The following is a 20,927-nucleotide window of genomic DNA, read 5'->3' on the forward strand; positions in this document are numbered from 1 at the left end:
TATGTTTTGATGTAAAGAAGAACTTATCAGCAGATTCATTTATTTGTTAATTATGCATCAGATCAGTTCTAGTCCTAATTTGCAAAGAAATTTCTGGGATGTGCACAAGCTCTCCTCTCTGCCCTGGAGAGTTTAAGTGCTCTGGGCTAGTCTTTCCTAGCAGCTGGGTTCACAATTTTCCCCAGGAAGAGCACAGCATCAGTGGTTTTATCAATAATCATCATCAGGAAGGGCTTGTTGAAGCTGATGTGAGGAGGAGGAGGAAAAGGTAGACTCATTGGTACTATTTCTATCACAGTCACTGCAGCAGCCTCTGTGCCATTCTCTCTAACATCCACCGTGGCCTTGTGAATCGCCTGCAAGGAAAGCAGAGATTATAATCAAGGAGCTGAAGAGAGGGAAGCAGCTGGAGAAAGATTTGCTTGCTTTAACACTGAGACAATAATTCTTAAAAGAAAACACTGGATGAATGCAGAGCTGGTGTGAAAAAAAAAATACTAGTGTCCAAGACACTATCTTTCCAAGACAAGCAAAGTTTGCTCTGAGTTCAAAAACAGTTTTCTTCAACAGAGTCAAACATGCCTGCTTGCAGAGACTGAGCAACACAGAAGATATTTTTTTCTTAGAGTAATATTTTGTCCTTAATACTGAACACAAAAGAAGAAATTTTTCATTTTGCATCAGTTTCTGTGTAGGCAAAATAATTCTCTCTGCAAAAACAATAGTGACAGGCTTTATAGAGTGCCCTTCTGTAACACAGGCCATGGATAAGATTTTTCAAGGCTTTCTGTGGTAGGTATAGAAAATTTGTGTTTAGGAATTCATGAGCTATTTCGTTGGTTTTGGACAGCCCTCTGTTTTCTTCCTTCATTGTCTGCAACATATCTAAAATTTCCTTTCTTGAGTCTCTGCTTACCCTTCACCAATTTACTTGGTTTTCCAGGCATCAGTCCCATATCTACAACCCAGGTGTTTCCACATAACACAGGGAAGAATGTGAGGAATCACAAATAATATATGATGGAAGGACCTCTAGAGGCCATTGAATGCCACCAACCCCCCTGCACTGTGTCACCTCTGACACCAGATGAGGTTAGTCAGAATATAATCCAGTCAGGATGCGAGTATTTACAGGGACAAAAATTTCCTAAGTAACTCATATGAGTTTTTGATCACCTTCATGGTGAAATTTTTTACATAATACCCAATCTGAATATCCCATTTTCTATATTTTTTGTGTTTTCTCTTGATGTATCACAGTTCATCTGCAAGAAGAGTCTGTGTTCCATCTTGTCTGCACCTTTCTAATAAATATCTGTAGCCAGGGCTGAGAACCCCGCCTTCACCCTCACTTCTAACTGGCTACTCTGGCTCTCCCAGCCCCTCCTCAAACATCCAGTGCTCAGCCATCCTGCCCACCTCCACTGCACTCACTGCTCCGGGGTGCCCACATGTCCCTTGTACTCAGGAGCCCCAAACTGGATGTGTTGAACTCCAGAGGCAGTCTCACAAGTGAAGAATAGAGGGAAGGCTCACCTCCCTCATGACACAAGGCATACACTCCTCGGGACTCTAGAGAAATCATTTTGTTTATCTGCATACTCATTTCTTGTTTGTGAAATGGGGCTATCCCTGTCCCATAACTGTTGTCCATATAAATTCTGAAGTGCTCAGACAATGTAAAAATGAAAGGTGCATACATAGTATAAGAATGATTATTCCCAAACTTACATCATAACTATGATTCTTGTCATGCATTACTTCTTTAATACCAGCTTTTTGTGAAATTATTCCTGCTATGCTTTCTGGTTGTTTTCTTCTTCAGAGACTTTCAGCTAAGTTTGTAGGATCACTGTGTTGTTGATATTAAGACAATTTAGTATTAAACATAGGAACAACAGCTATTTAATGCCTAACCTTTTCCTTCCTTTATTACCATCATTAAGCAATGACTACACTCTAAGGGTAGCATCAACCTATTTGTAGGATTAAAACTGCATAAGAACAAGGCAGAAAAATCTCTTGATTATCATCCTTGCTTGTATACTTACTTTGGAAACCTTCAGAAGAAGATTTTTTGCCACTCCAGAGAGATCAGCCTGATCACTGAACACCTCTGTCACACCCATTTTCTTAAATAGGCTTTTAACATCATAGGAGCCCGAGACAGAGAACTGTGGGAGATCCAAGTAGATGTTCCTTTTCAAAAATAAATAAAAATGTGAGTTTGTTATTGCAAGATCCCTTGAAGTAATATCTCTTGCAGTTATATATCCATCCCAAATACCCAAGGAGCTAAGGCTTGTCTTCCTAAGGCAGTGATAAATCTCATGTTAAAGAATCAGAAACTGAGGTATCTGTCCCACCAGCCACAGTCTGATCTGCGGTGCAGGGGTAGAGTGATGGTTTATGAAAATGACTGACTGGAAAATATTATACAGACCGGAGAAAAAGAAATTGTATTTTCTCTTTAACTGGCTTCCTCCTACTGAAGGCAGGTTCTGGAGGGCAATCTACCCATCTGCAGGATCCTCTCAACTGGGAGCTGTGACTGGGGGAGCTGAGAGGGTTCCCCTTTGGTATGAAGTCACATGATACCTTGTCTGGGTTAAAGAAGCTCAGTAGTGCTTGTTCCTCAGAGCTGTACTTAGCAATTCATCATGGTATCCTAAGTTTTACCTTTCCTGGATGAGTAGTTTTGGCCTGTTCAATATTTAAACAAAGCCCCAATTAAAATATTACCTTTTTTCAAATGATCTCAACCAATTAGCCACTGTTTCTTTTAGCAGAGCATCTTCCACCTGTTTCATTGTCCCTTCATCAGGCAGAACAAAAAATGAAGTAACATTTCCTTTGTATGGGATTTCTACTACCCAACAAGACAACTTCTCATCCCTGTGGACATTAAAGTCTTTGTTTTGATGCATCATTTTGACCTTAACAGAATTCTCAGCATCCAAAAAGAAGTCATCATCTCTCGTGTTGAAACTGTTGAAAGGTCTTTCCCAGGAGCCTTTGAAAAAAAGAATGAGTATAGAATTTTAAAAAAGGAATAATAAAGTCGTGCCACATTAATTGATGCTTAAAATAATATACTTGAACTGTAGAGAAAGCAACAAGCCTATGCCAATTTAAGGATTCTTGATCCCTGGCCATGGAAAGAAACCTCTTTTCAATGGTTTTAATAAAAATCACACAAGAAAAGCATAGTTTAAGGCTTGCAGTGGAAAAGAGATGAGCCTTTATTCAGATAATAGTAAATCTTTCATAGACCCCAACTATACAAGGTTCAGGTTTGTTTCTTTCATGAAGGTGTCATCTGTGTTTGACCATGTCCTGCACAGCCAAACACCCGTGCCTTCCAACAAATGGTCATAAATTCTGAATGTCTTCAGCTCTGAACCTGGCTGAAAATTTATATTACTTCTGCTGATTCTTATATTTTTTCATTCTTTTTTAAATTTCTCATATAGAAAATTATTCTATCTTTCAAATATTTTCCTGTGTAATTTAAAAATAGAAAGATGTGTTTTAAATTAGATTATAGGATGAAAAAAAGTGAAAAAGTTTTGTTTCTTAGAACTTCCAGATCTTATTTGTATATCTGCTACTCATGTCTGTCACTCACCTCTAAAGAAAATGTAGTTAATGAGAACCATCACGTTTTCTGGATCAAGACTCTTCAATAAGTCAACAAATTTGCCATGTGTTTTTGTTTCCACGTAGTTATTGATTTTCCTTAGAGCCTCTGGAGGATTCTTGAAGTTGGTAGAAATAGCTTCAGCATAATAAAAATTTGAGACATGATCCAAAAAGTTTTGAAGCAATTCCACGTGGTTATCTATGAACAGGGCATTGCCCATGTTCAACTGGACTTCTCGATGAGGGTCATTCAGCAGCTGGAGGATTCTCTGAAACCCTTCATGAATCTCCTGCTCCTCCAGCTGAGTCAGGTTGAAGGCAAGGCCTTTGTGCAGCTCTCTGAGCGTGTTTGATCTGGCGCCCAGGGTGAGCATTGAAAAGGCAGTGGAGATACTCAAAGGAGAGAAGAAAATGTTCCCATCGCCAAAATCATCTCTGATCTGCCTGTAAAGCTTAAATGCAAAGTCAGCATTGCTGGGGGCTAGCTTGACATGAGGCAAGTTTTCAACATCAGCCTGGGACTGGTCTTCTGGGGAATGGTGTGCTTGTTGTTCCTGTTGTTGACCCTGGACTTGAAGTCCAAAAAGCAGCAAACACAAATACAGTGCAGACTTCATTGTCCTGAATAGTCCTGTTAAGAAAGAACAGAGCAACTTTTAGGTCTAGAGAAGTTTTTCTTTACTGAATAAAAAGATTTTTTATTTTAGATACTGATTTTCAGATGTCAGTCATTAGAACTATTATTCTTTTTGGAAATACTCTTCTACTTGTCCTCTGGACAGCCTATTTCTAGTCAGTTGACCAAGGAGCAAAGGAAATAAGACAATAATGTGGTATTTCCAGGGAAGAATCAGCTTTCCTGAGGTATTATGTGTGAAATAATCCTTGCTTCTGACCAGCATGGCCTCAGTGCATTCCTAAGTACCTTGGGGTACCTGGCTGACTTCATGTATTGGCACCCATCTATATGGTAAGTACTTTGGCAGAGTGACCAACTTTTGCTGATATGTTTCTGTGGTACCCATGGTCTTGTTATTACTTTGGTTTTCAGGCACTGCAGGGTTAGTCAGTTATAGCAGTGTATAAAATCCGCCTAAATCCTCAGCCTTTAAACTGTTTATATATTTCTGACTCTTATATAACAGCTCTGACTCAAGACCTATATTATTTCACGATTTTACCTTAAGTGTTCAAGCAAATTGAGGCTAAATCAAGAAAGTTTATTTACACAATGTGCTCTATATTGCACATAAGCTATACATAATATTGCAAAGCTCAAGACTCAAGAGCTTAGGAAAAGGTACAGTGGCATCTGCCTTGCTGTGTATATGAAACTTGATGACCCTTTCCTTTGCTTCAACTGACAGAAGCTAAATCATCATAATCCCACAGTCTTTCTTCCATCCTTTTGGTGGAATAATCCTGTGACATACTGGAGAAGAATGCTCTCCATGTAGGGCCTCACCTAAATTATCTCAAATGACAGAAACTCAAACCCATGGAGCAAGCATTGGCCCTCAGGGAAATAGGGATGGTCTGAATACTGTTCATAGCAGCTGTATACTTATTCTGAAGAATGAGATTCTGCCCAGAATCTGCCTCAGGCTGTGTGTCTAAAGAGAGGTCCAGGTCTTGCACCAGACTTACTATGGGGAGTGGTTATTTCCAAATGGACTTTTCTAAATGTCCATTATGAAAAACTGGAGATAAAAGCTGTTGAAGTGCTGAGTGGGAGCTATGCTCAGCATGTCTAAAATGCTGGGTATAAACACTGAGGAAAAAAAGGCATTCAAACTCTTGATAATTCATTTTTGTTCTGGTAATAACTCGTTTCATAATTCCCCAAATCTGCCTTTGGGAGAGACTGATTTCTCTTCCTGGCTACTTGCAAGTAGCCTGGTCTTTAGTCATACTAGACAGAAATGAAGCTGCTCTCATTGATCCTTCATCAGCCTGGAATAGTTGGGACATTGAGATTTCAACTACATTTATTCCTCTGGGAGCAGAGACAAGGGTTTTTTTCCTTATCTTGGTATTGACTGTTGGGTATTCATTTTGGACCTCATAACCCTGTCATCCTGTCACTGTAGCTAGGAGCTGGATTACTGAATGAATTCTCCTTCAAACATTCAGAACATGCTTCCAGAAGCTAAAATAATTTCCAATTACTGTACAAAACAAGTTAATCTTACCAGTAAATAGCAGGGATTACACACAGCACACAATCAAAGACTTCTAAGAAAGTATAATGTGGTACTTACTGTGCCGGACTTTTCTTTCACAATGCTTCTCCCCTCTTATTCATTTGCTTCCTAGTATTATTAGCGTCCATGGGTAAAGATTAAACAGGGCAAATAAGAGTTATTTGCAAAGCAAAGATTGAATAAACTCTTTCTTTCCTGGATATCAAATATTTAAAGTCTTTTTCCCATCACACAGCCGGAACAATGCCAGCACCTAGCCAGCTCTAAAGGGAAAGAAAGACCAGGGACTTGGCTGCTCTTGGCTCAAACTAAACTGTAAGTAAAAGAGTTTTACCAATAACTGTGGTAAATGAGCTCCTGAAAACACAACATGAGAAGAACATGCAAAAGCAAAGAAAAGGCCAAAACCACAGATGTCCTGTCCCATTGAACTTTCTGCACAGGATACCTTGATGCACCAATGCCATCTAATTGAGTACCCAAGGCAGCAGCAAGTTTGTTCAGGTACAGCTCCACCCTGCCCTAAATGCCATTATTTGATGGGCTCTGAACACTGGTTAGCTTTTTGAGGGACCTTAGATGAGTATTTTAGAAACTACTAAAGTGAAAAGCAAGGCATAGCATGGCTTGAAAAATAACTAAAATAAGAAATAGAAGAATGAAATAGGCAAGCTTTTCCACAGCAAAATGTTAACTGGGGAAAAAAGAGATCTTAACCCCTTGTGTTATCTATTCATAGGATAAGCATGAGTTGCATACATATCATACATATCTTATACTGGGATCCCTCTCAGATGAAGCTGAAACAGGCACAATTTAGTTATTCAGAAGGTTATTTAAGGATGAAGTGCATGGCACTTATCCTAATTAGCAATGACTAATTATTTCCATTGAATGTACATGATTTTGCCCCAGGTAAACTTTCAATTTATCTACATATAGGAATCAACCGTCATTGTTATTGCTATGTAACTGCTCTCTCTTACAAGACAGAGGCAGGGTTTGTCAGAATACAGAACACAGAGAGGAGTTTTTTTCATGATATGTTCAAGTACCCAGAAAGTTTATTGCAGTATTATGTAAAATGACCAAGTTTCAGGAATAGCAAGTGTGCTGTTGCTTAACTCTTGCAAAGACAAGATATTTTTCTCAAGCCTAGGCCTGCCTACATAGATAGCATTAATCTTTCAGCCCAGTCCTAATGCTTGGCTAACCATCTGAAGGATGCCACTGTTTCTTGAGAAGAATTTCTGGGAACATCAAAGCTGCTGCAGTGATTCCTCTCTCCCAGGAGATGCAGCAGAACTCAGCATGTCAGGGAGAGCATGGAAAGTTGTTTCTGTCCCTGCTCACAGTTCCCAGGCCCCAGATCCTCTGACCCTGGCCCAAGTGTCTTCCTAGACAAGGTTAAGACCAGCAGTTGCAGCAAACCCACAAATGATCATTTTCAAAGAATCAGCTTCCCAGCAATTCCAGACTGATCAGCATGGTTAATGAATCTGTCAGTCACACACAGTCCTTTGAAGAATTTCTTTAGGTCATAGGTGCCAGAACTAGAGACTCTTGGATAATATATGTTGCTTCTGTTGAAGGCAAAGGAAAATGAGGGTGAATCACCACACATAGGCATCACTTGCATGTCAGCCAGGCAGCAGGTCTGTGAAAACACAGGGAGAGGAAAGCAGTTCACTGCACATTCCTGTTAGAAATGGCTGTGTCCCCAGAACACAGGGAAATGCAAGGCCAAACCAGAAATTTTGTGTGGTTTTGCAGAAGGAGAGCCATCCAGGGGAATTGCACAGAAGACAGTGTGGAGTTCCTGGATGCTTTGGGATAAGTGGTGGCTGGGACAGGGAGATTCTTGCTCCAGGAACCAGGGGAGTCAGAGGACTGACAAACATGCTCTTCCCATTTACCTGATAATGGGCTATATGGAAGGAATTACCAAATAATTTCATAATCTTTCTCCCTACTCTCTGCCAGTTATGCAATGCGCCTTGGTTCCTCCTTACAGGAGCATCATCCCACATCATTAACTTATTTCTGTTGCTGCTTGGTCATGAGATTATCATATTTCAGTTGCTGCTTGGTCATCTGATTATTATATGCTGGCTTTGCAAGTTATATTTCAGGGATTTCCATGACAAATGATTTCTGACTGCAAAAACAAAAGATCAGCAAGATAAATGTGTACACTGTCTGATAAATCCTCATGCAGCCATTTCTTGTTTCCCTATAAAGATGTATCATTCAAAGTATGTCTACAAAAGTTCATCTAAATTGACTTCTTGACATATGTAACTTAATTAAAATCAGGAAATTGGTATCATTGCAAAACTGGTGTAAGTAGAATAAAAATCAAATCCTTTCAGTAATTTTAGCTTTTTCTGTAGAGGGCTTTCCAAATATACTCTCAAAGTCTTACAAATATTTCATCCTTTTCCCCTTGAATAATGAAAGTGCTTTGGGCTGCAATTTCAAAAACCAGAATGACTAAAAGAAAGAAAAAAAAAGCTGAAGCCTAAAGCAAAAGTTTTTGACAGAACTGGGAAGAGAAACTTGACCTTTCCTACTTTGTTTTCAACTTCTTTCTCCAATGCAATAGGAATCTTTGAACTGAATTTTCGTACAAACTCACAGTCTGCTAGAAAAAAGCTGTATAAGCAGAATCAAATCTGCTTTTTTCCTTCTGTGTTATATCTCAGAAAAAAAAATAAAGTCCTTTTATTATCAGGAGTGATTCCTTTTCTCACAGCAAACATTTTACCTTGGATGATTATTTCATCAGTATTCAGAAAACAGTATTTTACATTTTCTACTTTTTCTGTACTTAATCTCCTAACATTGAATGAAAAAGTGTTTCCATCAGCATACAAGCATTTAAGGCCTGATGTGAATTCCATTTGAGTCAATCAGACAGCATTGTAACGTTCAATATGAATAATCTGTTACTGACAGCTCAGATTTTCCTGATATATTTTCCATTAAGTTCCCAGCTGAAGACATACCTGACACTACCAAAGATTTCAAAACTAGTTGTTAGAAGTTTTATAAAAAAAAAAATCAAATAAAACACTGGTGAAAATAAGTAACAGTAGGTAGAATTCAAGATCAAAATTTTGCTCTCAAAATCTATCTTAGCTTGAATTTCTTTTTTCAAAAGATACATCAAACTCAAGTGGTTAAGACTACAGACCAAAACCCTGAATTAATAACAATGGTACAAGAACTTAGAGATGGCATATGTAACTCCCAGAATTAAAAAAAGTGACAGAAAATGAAAATTGTTGTGCCCTCTTAAGTGCCAGTGAGGTTAAAGGACATCCCTTCCAGCATCTGAGCCTGACTGGTGGCACCAAAGACCAGGGAGAGCAGAGGAAAAGCAGCCGAGAAGCTGACCAGGGAGAGGAAAACACTCTTGTCAGGTTCTTGGGCAGTCAGTTGCCTGTAAAACTGTAAGGAAGAGTGCATGTTTCTGAGGACTATCCATTGGCTGAAAGGATCTCCCTTGTGGGCCTTCTGTTCCTGTGGAGCTTAGTTTTCTTGCCGTGCTTGTGGCCACTGAGCCGTTGACACTTAAGGACAACAGACTCACATGCAGCAAAACGAGCATTTCATGCAGTCGTGGATAAAGAAAAATTGTAAGCAGATTTCATATCTGGGTACCATGCCAAAAACAACTCCTAAACTCATCCATTCTCCCTTTGAGAACTTTTATAATTATTACTTTATCAGGTTATATTCATCATTCTGATTTGTCAGTAAAATAACTTCTTAAAATTTTTAACAATCAAAAAATATGAGTTTCCCTTTTGTCTGGCACTGTCTTTGAGAATGAATTGATCACCTAAGATTTGGTTATATCTCTCTGGTTCGGCACTAATTTGGCAGTGGTGTTACTGCAGTCATGCTCTGCTTTAGCATCACTGCCAGGTCTGAGGAGTGGGGAGTTATGTTCTTTATCACCTCCATCTCTGCCTGCTCTCTCTGCTTGCCTCTGCACAGTTCTTGGAAGGATAGCTGCATGATGTTGGCCTTGGGTGCCGAGCCTTTCTCAGCAAGGGGTCCACCTGCCAAAGGAGGCTCTCCAATGGCCTTTTTCTGCCAGCTCATTCCAGCTAGCAGTGTCAGGCCACACTTAGCAAGCAGCTGGATCCTTGAACTAGTGACAGATTTTCTGAATCATAATAAAAATCTTGGTTTCAATATTTTTAAGGAGGAAAGGGGAAATAGATGATGGACAATGCCTATGCTTCCACAGTAAGTTGTATCACATTTTAAATTGCATTTGAGTTAATTCATGTACAACATAATAGAACTAAACTTTTATATTTTATGCTTCATGGTGGTTTCTATGTGCTCATCTTTGAAGTGTGTCTGGTATCATCTACGGAATTGCACAATTCCTTAATGAAGAGCAGCCTTTTGAACATAAGCACTCACATTTACTGTGAAAATGAGCATACACAATTTCAGCAAATGCACAGGATTGCTCAGGAGAGACCACCCAAACACATCTGTGCCAAGTACACAGGGGTCTTGCAGTCTGTGACTTGAAGTAGTTTTGAAGGGTGTTTATTGAACTGCCTTGTCTTATTCCACATCAGGGTCTCCAGTTCCCTCATTTCTGAGAAGTAGTTGTGAAGGCCTATCAGCATCACCTGGAATTGAGTGTTATTCAAAAAAAATGCAGATTTCCAGCAGACTGGGAGCTCATAGGGCTGTGTGATGACTTTCCCATGCCTCTGCTGCTCACTCTGGCTCCATTTGTCCCAGTACACAGAGCAGTTCTGGGGAACAGACCTGACCATCACTTACATTCTTATACTTTTAGTACAGTTTCAGACACATGCCACCGTATGATTCTTCCAAACAAGTGCTAGGCCTGAGTTTGGAGTTAGCACAGGCCAAGAGGCATTTCTAGTAAGTTGATGGGATGACTTGTGTGGTTGGAGTTAAGCAATGTGGGTATGACCTGTGATGAGCCAGTTGACCTCATGGTTAGAGAACAGATCTTAGAGCACTTTATTTACATGCATAGATCTATACTCAGGAGATAGGATTAATCTCAATATTTGTTTTTCCACTTCCAGGTGTTCATATCCTGTCCCTTTTGAACATCCACTTATGAGGGACTTCCATTTCCAAGAAATACAAGGTTAAATCTATAATGCAATGCCAGTAGAAACCTTTGGATATCCAGCAAACTAAAACATTCCTCAGCACTGCTTCCACATTTTTGTGCAGTTTGTTACATTGATGGCCTGCTCAAAGAAGCCAACACAATGTGGGTGGATGCCATCAGCTGTCAATGTCCTCAAGGAGTATGGAATAAGACTTGGCCTTCAAAGGAAGTGCCTAGGCCTGGTCTAAAGTGATTGACTCTCCCAGTGTGTAATTTGCAGCTACGCCTTCCCTCTACTGGAAACCCTACCAATGTCAGAAGCCAACCTGTAGTTTGCAAAGAATTAATTTGGATTTATCCACTCAAATTTTATTTACTTACAGTGTTTTAACTGAGTCTCTCAGCTGGATATTACCTTGCTTTTCAAAGATGGCACTGATCACTAAAAGGGTGATTTATCAAATTCTTCACAATTCACTAATAGGTGTATCTCAGTGGTTACTTTCTAGGGAAGGACAAAGCAAAGAGCGTGTTTCTAAGAATGACTACTCTCTTTCCTGATTTCTTTGGAAAAAGACAATAATTAGTAACTGTTGGGATACAAATTTAATCACAATGAACAATAATTCCATAAAATGCAATTCCAATCAATAAGACCAGCCACTGACCAGTCATTTCTCAGCTGGGTTTACAATTTTTCCCACAAAGAGGATGCTTTGAGTATACTGATCAATAATCAACAGCAAGAATGGATGATTGAATCTAACAATGGGAGGAGCAGAATGAGGAAGAAAGTCTATGCTGCTGCCTGCTGCAGCCTCTGTGCCATTCTCATGAATCTTCAGCAGGGCCTTGTGAGTGGCCTACAATAAAATACAGCAAGAATTAATGTAGGTGGAAGATGTGGTGTGAAATTATTCAAATTAACACAAAGATAATTCAATGTTAACACAAAGTTAATTCAATCACTGCCTTTCACAAAGATTGCTGGTAAGCCAGGAACCAGGAGAAAGGACACAGCAGCCCATTGTGGGTTTTTTAGTAATGTTGTCTCAATAAGCAAATATTTACACACAGTGTTCCTCACCACAAGTGTATCAATGCAGACCTTAGTAACTGCACATCTTGTGGAATTAATTGAAAGTAAAATAGCCAAGCAAATTCACAGGGAATGTCAGTTTCAAAGGGAAAGGAAATAAGGCTCCAGAATTGCTCTGTATATGTTCCCAACAGCACATGCATTACAGTTTAACCAGGTAGAAATTCAACCTTGATGCCAAATTTTTTTTTTAGACATTTTTAATCTTTTTCTTTTACTAGCCTCAAGATGTTATAGAATTTTAAGTGCCGTTTTCAGAATGGCTGTACAAATGCTAGTTTTCTTCTTCACAGTATTTTCAGTAAATGGGATGTTTTCCTCAAGTCTGGTCCATTTTATATTTTTAACACTCAACAGAGCCTTCAATGGTAACAGCAGTTTCTAAATCCTTTGAAATTATAGAATGCATGTTAGAAAAGGGTCACTTTTTTGGTGGATATGCTGATGCAAGACATGCACAGCATGGTTACCCATATGCACTTCTTTTACATGTAGAAAATATTCTGTGTTTAGTTTCCTGGTTAAATGTTAAAGCCACTCCTCCATATACCTTCCACCTCTGCTTGTCAGACAAAAGAAAATATCCTTATCTCCAGATCTTGGAGAAGTCTGAGGGAATTTAAATGGCCTTTAACAGCTAAATGTTCTATTTCAGAGTATCAGCCAGTCCTAGCAATAAGTAAAATTTCACAGGTGAGCTTAGGATAAGGCAATTGGCTGTTAAAGAATCCATAGATGGTTGTTTCTGTTGATAAACTTACTTTTGAAACCTTCACATCAGGGTTTCCTGTGATTCCAGACAGATCAGCCCGATTAGAAAACACATCAGTTACACCCAGATTCATTAAGATCCTCTTTAAGTCGTAGGTGCCTGAAATTGATAGCTTGGGAATATGCAATTCCATCCTCCTGTCAATTCAAAAGTAAATTATGGTAGTTACTGCAATCAGAGCATGCCTTGGACTGAAGATTTCTAACTTGATGGTGTTTTTTCTGTGCTAAACGCCTAGTCTTTTCATCTAAAAAATATGGCAAGAGAAAGAATATAGGAAGATGCTGGTCTGGAGGATAGGAAAATATGGAAGGAGAAAGACATCAGTTCATATTCCTTGTATGATTCTGCAACACAGTCGCTGTATGAGACAGTAAACAATAGTGCTGCCAACATTTCTGGGACAAAGTTTGTATTCTTTTTCTAACCTTGAAGGTTCTGCTTTTGGAATTCACACCCCATTCCTTCTGAGGTATCTGACTGCTATGTCACAGTATTACCACTCTTAAAATATTTTGCTTGAGACAGCAGAAAAGGAGACACTTAGTATCAACTAAAAAAATGTATGGAGGAAAAGACCCAAGTTTCCCACCTCAGAGATCTCTCATTACAAGGCAATGCTGATTCTAATTTTTGCTGAAAGTATCAAATCATTTGGTATGATCTTTTATACTTATTCTGTTGTTTAAACCCTCCATCAAAAATACAACATAGTAACTGTACAACCTGACCTTAGCATTTAGACTTTGGATCCTGACTACCTAGATTCATCAAATCAAAATTCTATATTTACCATCTTTGAAGAGATCTTTCCCATTTAGAAACAGTGTTTTTTGTCAGGGCACGTTCCAACTGTTTCATTTTTCCTTTATTGGGCAGGATAAACAATGCTGCAACATCTCCCTTGTAAGGAATCTGCACCACCTCGCAAGACAGCTTCCTGTCATAGTATGCTTTATAAAATCCATCTCGAATCATCATCTCCACTTCAACTGAGGTCTTTGCATTCACATGGAAATAGTCCTTGTGAGTCCCCTTAATATTGAAAGGATTTTCCCAGTAGGCTTAAAACCAAATGAGAAAGAATGGAATTGAATACTTATTTCAGTGAGGATATATTAATAAAGTCCAGACAAATGTAGAATAAATAAAACCATGTCTGAAGATTTACAGTTATACTTGAAGATAAAAAGTATTCCACGTTTATTAAATATCTTATTCTCTGTAACAATTAAATTTTGTATGGACTTGTACACCATCTTTCTAAGTCAGATAAATTAAATGAAGTAACTTCATCATATTACCTTATGTTTTATTTGAAGCAAATAAAAACTGTCCAGAATTCAGGGATTTGGTATCTCTTTTCAGAATACTGATGGTAAAGCAAGTTTCAGAGCAGATGTCTGGCCTTTAAAAGGTAGCATGTTATGTTCCTCACATGGATTTTATACGTTTTTCATCTTTTCTCACCAAGGAAAAGCTTACATGCTAGAGAAACACAAACTTTTGGACCTGAGCATAACTGCAAGTATGGTAAATGGAACAGGGCCTCAAGGTCTTTAGTGTTCAAAATGATTTGCTCTTGATGTTTATTCAATTGAATTTTCTATGGTATTTTATTTTGTAATAAAGCAGGCCCTTCACTAAACAAATAGGGATTATAGCTTGCCATTCTGTAAGTATTTTTTTGGCTTTTTATTTATTTTTTTTTTTAATGTTGAATAGAAATAGTCTAATTTGAAAAATAAATAATGGAATGTAAACTCCACAGTATTCTGGTTACTTTTTAAGTTTAAGCCTTCTCCCTTGCCCTCCAGAAAAGAAATATACTCTGGCATGGTACTTAGACTAGGGAACCTGAGATTAGGGCACCCAAATTTATAAAGTTTTTGAAATAAAATATTTTCTATTTTGCTGAAAGTTCATAATTTCAAAATATTCCTTTCTGGGTGGGAAATTCTATGTATGTCCTTCATGCTGCTACAAATGAACATCCAAGAAGTTAATAATTTCCAAAGCAATACATTCAAATACTTCTTGGGATATGTGTAATATGATGACAAGGTGTAGACCACTTGGACTGCAAATCCAGAGGTACCTACCCATTAATAGTCATGGACTATAAGTAAAGTTTTTGGCAATTTTTCTTAATCATCATCTTCAGAATTCAGTTTTCTACTTCACACATACAATGTGAAAACATCTTAATTTTTTAAAAAATAAGTGTATGAAGTCTGATAGGATATTTTAACAATACATGAATCTGTTGTGCTCTGGCAATTCCCTGGACCTGAACATTGCAAGTAAATGAACTTTTATACTCCCAGCTCCAAATATATGCTAGAAAAATTTAGATGTGGAAGAGGTTTCAGATTTGAAAACTTACAATTTTTTCATAGCAATCTAAACATATTCATTTAAAAATTATTCAGAAATAACTTGGTGTACTTGTTTTACTTTAGGTGAAGCAGCACTAAACAGATGCAGTAAGTAGCATCTATGCAACTTACCTTTGAAATAAATGTAGTTAACAATTACCATCAGAGTGTTTGGCTCAAGATCCTCAACTATTTGGTTTATATTCCCATGGGTTTTATTCTTTACATAATCATTGATCTCTTTTTTAGCTTCAGTGGAATTCTGGAAGCTACTAGAGACAGCTTTTCCTCTGTACAGTTTTTTGATGTCCTTCAGAAACGTTTTCATTGGCTTCAGGTGTTTGTCCATGAACAGGGCGTTCCCCATGCTCAGCTGCACCTGGCTACCAGGTCGGTTCAGCAAGAGGAGGAGCTGATGAAAGCCATGGTGTATCTCCTCCTTCTGGATGCTGGTGAGGTTAAAGGCCAGTCCTTCCAGCACCTGCACCTGGCTCCTGCCTCGGGAGCCCAGGGCCAGAAGGGCAAGGGCAGTGGAGATGCTGACTGGGGAAAAGAAAATGTTCTTGGTGGGTTCTTGAGTGGTTGCTTGCCTGTAAAACTGAAAGGCAAAGTCTGTATTACTTGTGACTATCCTTTGGCAGGACTCAAGAGGATCTCTCTCGTGGGAATGCTGCTCCTGGTGGTCAGTTGCTTCAGGCTGGGCAGTGTGTTGATCAGCCTGAGTCAGGCTGAGGACACTGAGGTGGAGCACGGCCACCAGCAAGCTCAGTGGGAGCATGGCCTTCATCACTCTTCACAGATACTGTGTGGACAAAGAACAAAGAGTCTTGGGTGGTGGAGGTTGGCTGTATTGACATCTCATCTTTAACTTCTGCCTTTGAGTGGGAATCACTGTTATCTCCTGACCGCCTCCTTTGCCAAGGAAGTGTTTTTTAAATCCTTCTGCCTCCTGTAATTCCTATCCATGGGTGCCTACTTCAGTTCTACTTTACTCCAGCTACGAAAGTTCCTTGTTAGTGGGGAAAGAAACAAACATGTGAGTGTTAAACAAAAATAAGAATCCAAGGGAGAGAAGATGTGTAAAAATGTTTTGTTTTTTTTTTTAATGGCAAAGCAACACACTAGAAGCATTCTGATTCTTTTGTGCTTATCTCTTAAGACCTCTGAGGACTATTATGCTATTAGGGTTTGAATGAGGTTTATGTTAAATGATAGTGCTACGCTGCTATATCAAAGGAAAACAATACAAGACTGCAGAATTCTTCAAAAATGTTATTTTCCCTTATCCCTGACTCATTTTACTATGCAAAGTGACTAATCATAGGAGCTGGTAAATATTTTCTGCTTCAAGACCTGATTAAATTAGAATATGTTTGTCTATATTAAATGACCACTCATGTGTCACTTGTCTTCCAGATGGGTTCCTTCTTGTGTGTATCCCACATCTGGCTATGGAAAGGTGAGACCATTAGTGTGGACTTGGCCTCTCCTGTCTTTCCAAGCTTTATATCAGCAGGAAAGTATCCTTTTGTAAGGTAAATATGCCTAAGGCCAGATTAGTACTCAGCAGCAAGACTGGATCAGGGCATCTTGGACATTTGTAGTGACTGTGATCACTTTTCGTATTTGTTTACTGCTTCTCTTTTACCAGTTAGACCAAGAACACACTGGGATGATTTGTGGTGTTTAAGATGCTTAACCTGTCAGAAAACAAGAGCTATTCTCATTAAAAATATGATGCCAGTGACTAGAAAAGCTCAAATAGCCTTCATCTAATGTCCTACTTGAAACAGAACAGTTTCAGGTAGAAACCTTAACCTGCTTACCCTGCAGTCAATGGTAAAGGCACTCAAAGACATGGGTTCAGCAGAGCAGATGACATATTTACTGGGATTTTCTCCACCCTGGGACAGCACTCATACCACTATGGTTTGGGTGAAAAGGAGCCAGCTTGTTATTCTGCAACTTTGCTCTGTGTGATTTGGGTAAATTGGAATTTACAGAGGACCTTGGTATTGCAAAATTATTTTGTGAATTCTGTCTGGGCCATCTTAGTGTAAGCAAGACATTTACTCATTTACTTCAGTTTTGGTTATCCGATTGTAAGCTTTAGGGAAAATTTGTAATGGTAAATAAAATTGACAGTTGAGAAGTCAGACTGCTTCTGTTATTGAAGCATAATTGTTCTAGAAGTTTCTGAGCTATGTGGGATAAATATTCACAGCAGAGTTATACTCTGTGGAGCTGCTATAATGAATCCCTAGAATTTGCTATTCAGTATTTCTTGAAATTAAGTTCAGCTGTCATTTGAGTACTTAGAAACTAGGCTTCACCCTTGAAAGCAGATGTGCTTTATGACTCACTTAGCTAAATACCATAAATCTGGGTCAAAATCATTAAGGTAAAGATAACTGGGTACTTACTTTATTTTCAGAAGGCTCTTGCTCTCAATGGGCTGTGCTGTTTCTTGCTGCTTTACTCGTACTGCTGTTTTCCTCTGTTAAACATTACATGGCTTCAGATACATATTACCTAGAAGCACAAAGCTTAATTGTGATGAAGCCAGTGTTTTTGGACCTTGTATGCATATGTCCACATCTCTTCACTCCAAACAGAACAAAGACCACAGGACCCAGGCTTGTCAGTAGAGTGTTACATCCCAAAGGGTATGCAAATATTTATTGGAAATGATATTTTGGTGTCAAGAGGAGCTCTGCCCTGTGTGCTACCTGAGATGAATATTACTGTTCATGTGAAGATACAATTTTGCCCAGCACTAAGCTCTGAAGGCCAGGGTGAGGGAGCAACATCTCACCTTTTATTTCTACATAGCAAAAACCCCACTGGTTGCTTCTCAGAAGCCAATGAGTCTTGGCCTCATAAATAAAGAGGGTTGCTCATTCAGTCTTGTAGAAATGGTGAATTTTACGTCTGTGGCAATTTATTGAATGGTCTCCTCACAATCAAATGATTCTGTGTCTCTGTTAAGGACCACCTAGCCTATCAAGATCTGAAAAGTACTTAATTCAGAGCTTGAAAAAGCTGTATAAAATATGTGCTATCACTGCAAGTGCCCAAAGACGGCACTGAATAAATTCAACTGTTGTCATGTATACGGACAGCAACCTAGTCTCAAATGCATCAAACAATAGCAAATGATTGAAAAGAGTAACCCATAAATATTAACCAGTAATAAATCAAGGCAGTCTCAAACTGTGAGTCTCACCCTTCTTATAAAGATATATTTCCCAGGGATCTTCCAGAGGAAGATGAAGAGAAGTGCTGTGAAGCAGGTTCAGATGCATGGTTTGACCAGCCAGCCAGGAGAATGCCTGCTTTGTCTCTCTACACTCTGCTACACTTTGCAGGATTTGTTACTGGCTGCTCAGCAAGGGACAGAACAATCCCCTTGCTACTGTAGAGACAAGGAGATGTAAATGTAAAACTGTAAACACAGCAGTTCCCAGTCCCCAGCTGTGTTGCTTTCAGAGGTCATTCTTCACCTGCTGGGATCCATGGCCCTGGTCATGCAGATGATTCTCTGAACGGTATTTACAGACTCAACTTCTTAAAAAAATTAAAAAAATTTCCTTTTTTTTTTTTTTTTTTTTAGTTTCAGATTACAGCTTAACTCTGCATGTTCACCTTAGATATAGCCAAAGTTTGCTGTTAATTATTTTGATTTAGAATTTGTACTTTTTCTTATTAGAGTACAAGTTGCTGCTGTCCCTTGGAGCGCTTGTGAAGGTCAGGTGAGTCTTGATGCAATAGCCTGTTTTCCTTTTTTGCCAGCCACAAAAACTCTTCATTTAAATTGAATGAATGTATAAACCAGAATGCCCAAGGGCACAAGTTCAGTCTTTCAGGGAAAACGAGAGAGATGCTTGTGATGCTCCAAGACAGTCAGGCTGTTGGTGGTTCTGGGTACTTCTTTATTCGTAGAGGTGAGCAGTATTAAATATTTACACTTCTGTTTAAACATTACATGGATTAAAAAAATACCTGTCTGAGGACACAGATAAGTGCTGATGTAGCCAAGCAGAGAAGATAGAAGTCAGTGCTCGCTGGGCCAGCTGGCTTTAATGTTTGTTGTCCCCAAACATGCATAATAGCCATCTGCAAACACAGACTGAAGAGGAGAGGTCCATGGCCGTCAGCAGCTGTACTACCTGGCACACCTGCCTAGGTTATTGCCAGCTAGTGACACAAGTGCTGGGGCATCTCCTGAAGTTATGTGTTATGGCCTGCACTGGGACTTTAGATTTTTTTATCATGCAGCTTGGGCACCTGCTTCAACATGGTACTATGGAAAGCAGATCAGAACAGGTAAACAGTATAAACTTGTGGGGTTTTTTTCCCCACAAATGAACTTGACAGCAGTTCAGAAACTGTCCTACATTCAGAGGCTTTCTTTGAGCCTTGGTTTGGTCACAACAGAAGAGGATCCCTGGGCAGTGGACTCCACTGTGCAGCTGCAGCAACAGGTAGCAGGAGAGAGAAAATGCTGTGAGGCATGGTTCACATAAGAACCTTTCCTACCTTTGTTTTTTCTAAGCTCTGTTATCCCATTGGCAGAACCCATGTGCTCATTTGTACTATAGATTGAGACTAATGTCAGGAACCCTTTGCTTTAATGAGTCTTTACTAATTTGCATAATTTGAGAGGTAAACATATCCATTTCAAACAATGATAATAGAAGCTACAGATGACGAATGGTATTGTCAAATTATCCAGGAGGAACATAGATCTATGATTCACATGTCAGTGAAATATAATATAGCAGAAGTTCAGTTTCTGACTGCCATTAAAATCATTACTTCAGGATAATGAATTTTGTATTTAATGATTTTAAAATGTGTTCAAGATTTTCTCTAGTTTTCTTTTAACATTTATCTATGTAAAAAGCCATCTCAATTGGGGAACCACAGTGAGAGGCACAACTCATTTATAAAAAGATGTGCAAAATTGTGTTACCATTTTCATATTTCAAAGCCTAGAAAATAATATTTCAGAATTAAAGACTCAGGAAAGAAAGGAGATGATCTCATTTTGTTTCACTCATTAAACTCTAAGAAGTTTCCTTTCTATATATTGTATTTATTGATTCTGAGAAGAACCAGAATTTATGTGTCAAATACACTGTTTTCTGTGTTGTGTGAAAAGTGAACTGCTTAAATCCAAAAATGAATTTCTTAAATCCATGTTTATGGGCCAAAGAAAAATATCCTAATAATCAGTCTGTGCTTCTTGAGTACATTTGGCAGATGTTTGAAATAAATGCTAAGGTGTTTGATATTTGCTGGCCAAGTCATGTTTTTATCCAGAAGCACTATTATTCCTAAGAGTGTAATTTTAAAACTACAACTTTGAAAACTCTAGTTTTGCTAGTGAAATTTTTTTCCATGAAAATGCTACTGGTCCTAAGTAGTTTAGTTTTGTTGGTTTTTTTTTTTAGTATTAGTAATCATTGGCTTACAAGAGACTAAGAACAGTATAAGACATGCAAACACAGGCTCTGAATGCACTGAAATGTCTCAGTGATTTGCTTTGTTTTTCTTGTTAGCACACTTCTGAAAGAAACATAACTTTGCTCTTAGTTCTAGTACAAACACAGGTTGTGTGCAAAGTCGTTCTAATCTGATGCATTGTGTTTATCCTTTCAAGAGAGACAACCATATTGATTTTTGTCATTGATACTAAAGAAAA

The 20,927-nt window shown here is 38.6% G+C and overlaps 3 protein-coding genes across 12 annotated transcripts in view; 1 reads left to right on the top strand and 2 right to left on the bottom strand.

Moving 5' to 3' along the window:
• LOC102104025 (alpha-1-antitrypsin) lies at positions 1-6,010 on the bottom strand. Of its 2 annotated transcripts, none has more exons than XM_005520166.3 (5): positions 5,904-6,010; positions 3,629-4,273; positions 2,743-3,013; positions 2,052-2,199; positions 1-356 (listed from the first exon to the last, which is right to left on the bottom strand). In XM_005520166.3, the coding sequence occupies exons 2-5, from the start codon at positions 4,257-4,259 to the stop codon at positions 147-149; spliced, it is 1,260 nt and encodes a 419-aa protein (XP_005520223.2). In that variant the 5' UTR covers positions 4,260-4,273; positions 5,904-6,010; the 3' UTR covers positions 1-146. The 2 variants fall into 2 exon arrangements, with proteins under 2 accessions (XP_005520223.2, XP_014105240.2); XM_014249765.2 differs by having other exon boundaries at positions 5,835-5,918.
• LOC106628068 (uncharacterized) overlaps positions 4,288-20,927 on the top strand; it is a 23,791-nt gene continuing 7,151 nt past the window's right edge. For 3 of the 8 annotated variants that reach the window (XR_015773009.1, XM_088058308.1, XM_088058309.1), the window contains exons 1-3: positions 16,130-16,256; positions 16,637-16,755; positions 18,930-18,972. Coding sequence is in view for 4 of the 8 variants with exons in the window: in XM_088058308.1 (XP_087914434.1) it covers positions 16,185-16,256; positions 16,637-16,755; positions 18,930-18,972 (234 nt within the window). In the remaining 4 variants the exon portion in view is untranslated. Of the gene's footprint in view, positions 4,613-6,081; positions 6,162-15,706; positions 15,787-16,129; positions 16,257-16,636; positions 16,756-18,929; positions 18,973-20,927 lie in introns of those variants that run through there. The other 5 variants (XR_001331290.2, XR_001331291.2, XM_088058311.1 and 2 more) reach the window with 5 other exon arrangements.
• On the bottom strand, positions 11,559-17,883 carry LOC106628067 (alpha-1-antitrypsin-like). 2 transcript variants are annotated; one of them, XM_014249764.2, is made up of 5 exons: positions 17,644-17,883; positions 15,353-16,022; positions 13,636-13,906; positions 12,832-12,979; positions 11,559-11,834 (listed from the first exon to the last, which is right to left on the bottom strand). In XM_014249764.2, exons 2-5 carry the CDS (start codon positions 16,005-16,007, stop codon positions 11,643-11,645), a joined length of 1,266 nt encoding a protein of 421 aa, XP_014105239.2. In that variant the 5' UTR covers positions 16,008-16,022; positions 17,644-17,883; the 3' UTR covers positions 11,559-11,642. The 2 variants fall into 2 exon arrangements, with proteins under 2 accessions (XP_014105239.2, XP_087914432.1); XM_088058306.1 differs by lacking the exon at positions 17,644-17,883 and having other exon boundaries at positions 15,353-16,023.

Source organism: Pseudopodoces humilis, chromosome 7 (genome assembly GCF_049639895.1).
Source record: "Pseudopodoces humilis isolate 2021_Gansu_Grassland_sample_001 chromosome 7, ASM4963989v1, whole genome shotgun sequence".
Classification (NCBI taxonomy): domain Eukaryota; kingdom Metazoa; phylum Chordata; class Aves; order Passeriformes; family Paridae; genus Pseudopodoces; species Pseudopodoces humilis.

Bases quoted from the DNA above. Each gene is read 5' to 3' on its own strand.
- LOC102104025 (XM_005520166.3), bottom strand. From the start codon at position 4,259: ATGAAGTCTGCACTGTATTTGTGTTTGCTGCTTTTTGGACTTCAAGTC. The intron at 3,014-3,628 runs GTGAGTGACAGA...TTTTTTTCAAAG, and splicing joins TAACTACATTTTCTTTAGAG to GCTCCTGGGAAAGACCTTTC. The intron at 357-2,051 runs GTAAGTATACAA...CTTTCCTTGCAG, and splicing joins TTCTTCTGAAGGTTTCCAAA to GCGATTCACAAGGCCACGGT.
- LOC106628067 (XM_014249764.2), bottom strand. From the start codon at position 16,007: ATGAAGGCCATGCTCCCACTGAGCTTGCTGGTGGCCGTGCTCCACCTC. The intron at 12,980-13,635 runs GTAAATATAGAA...TTGAATTGACAG, and splicing joins GAAAGATCTCTTCAAAGATG to GAGGATGGAATTGCATATTC. The intron at 11,835-12,831 runs GTAAGTTTATCA...ATTTTATTGTAG, and splicing joins CTGATGTGAAGGTTTCAAAA to GCCACTCACAAGGCCCTGCT.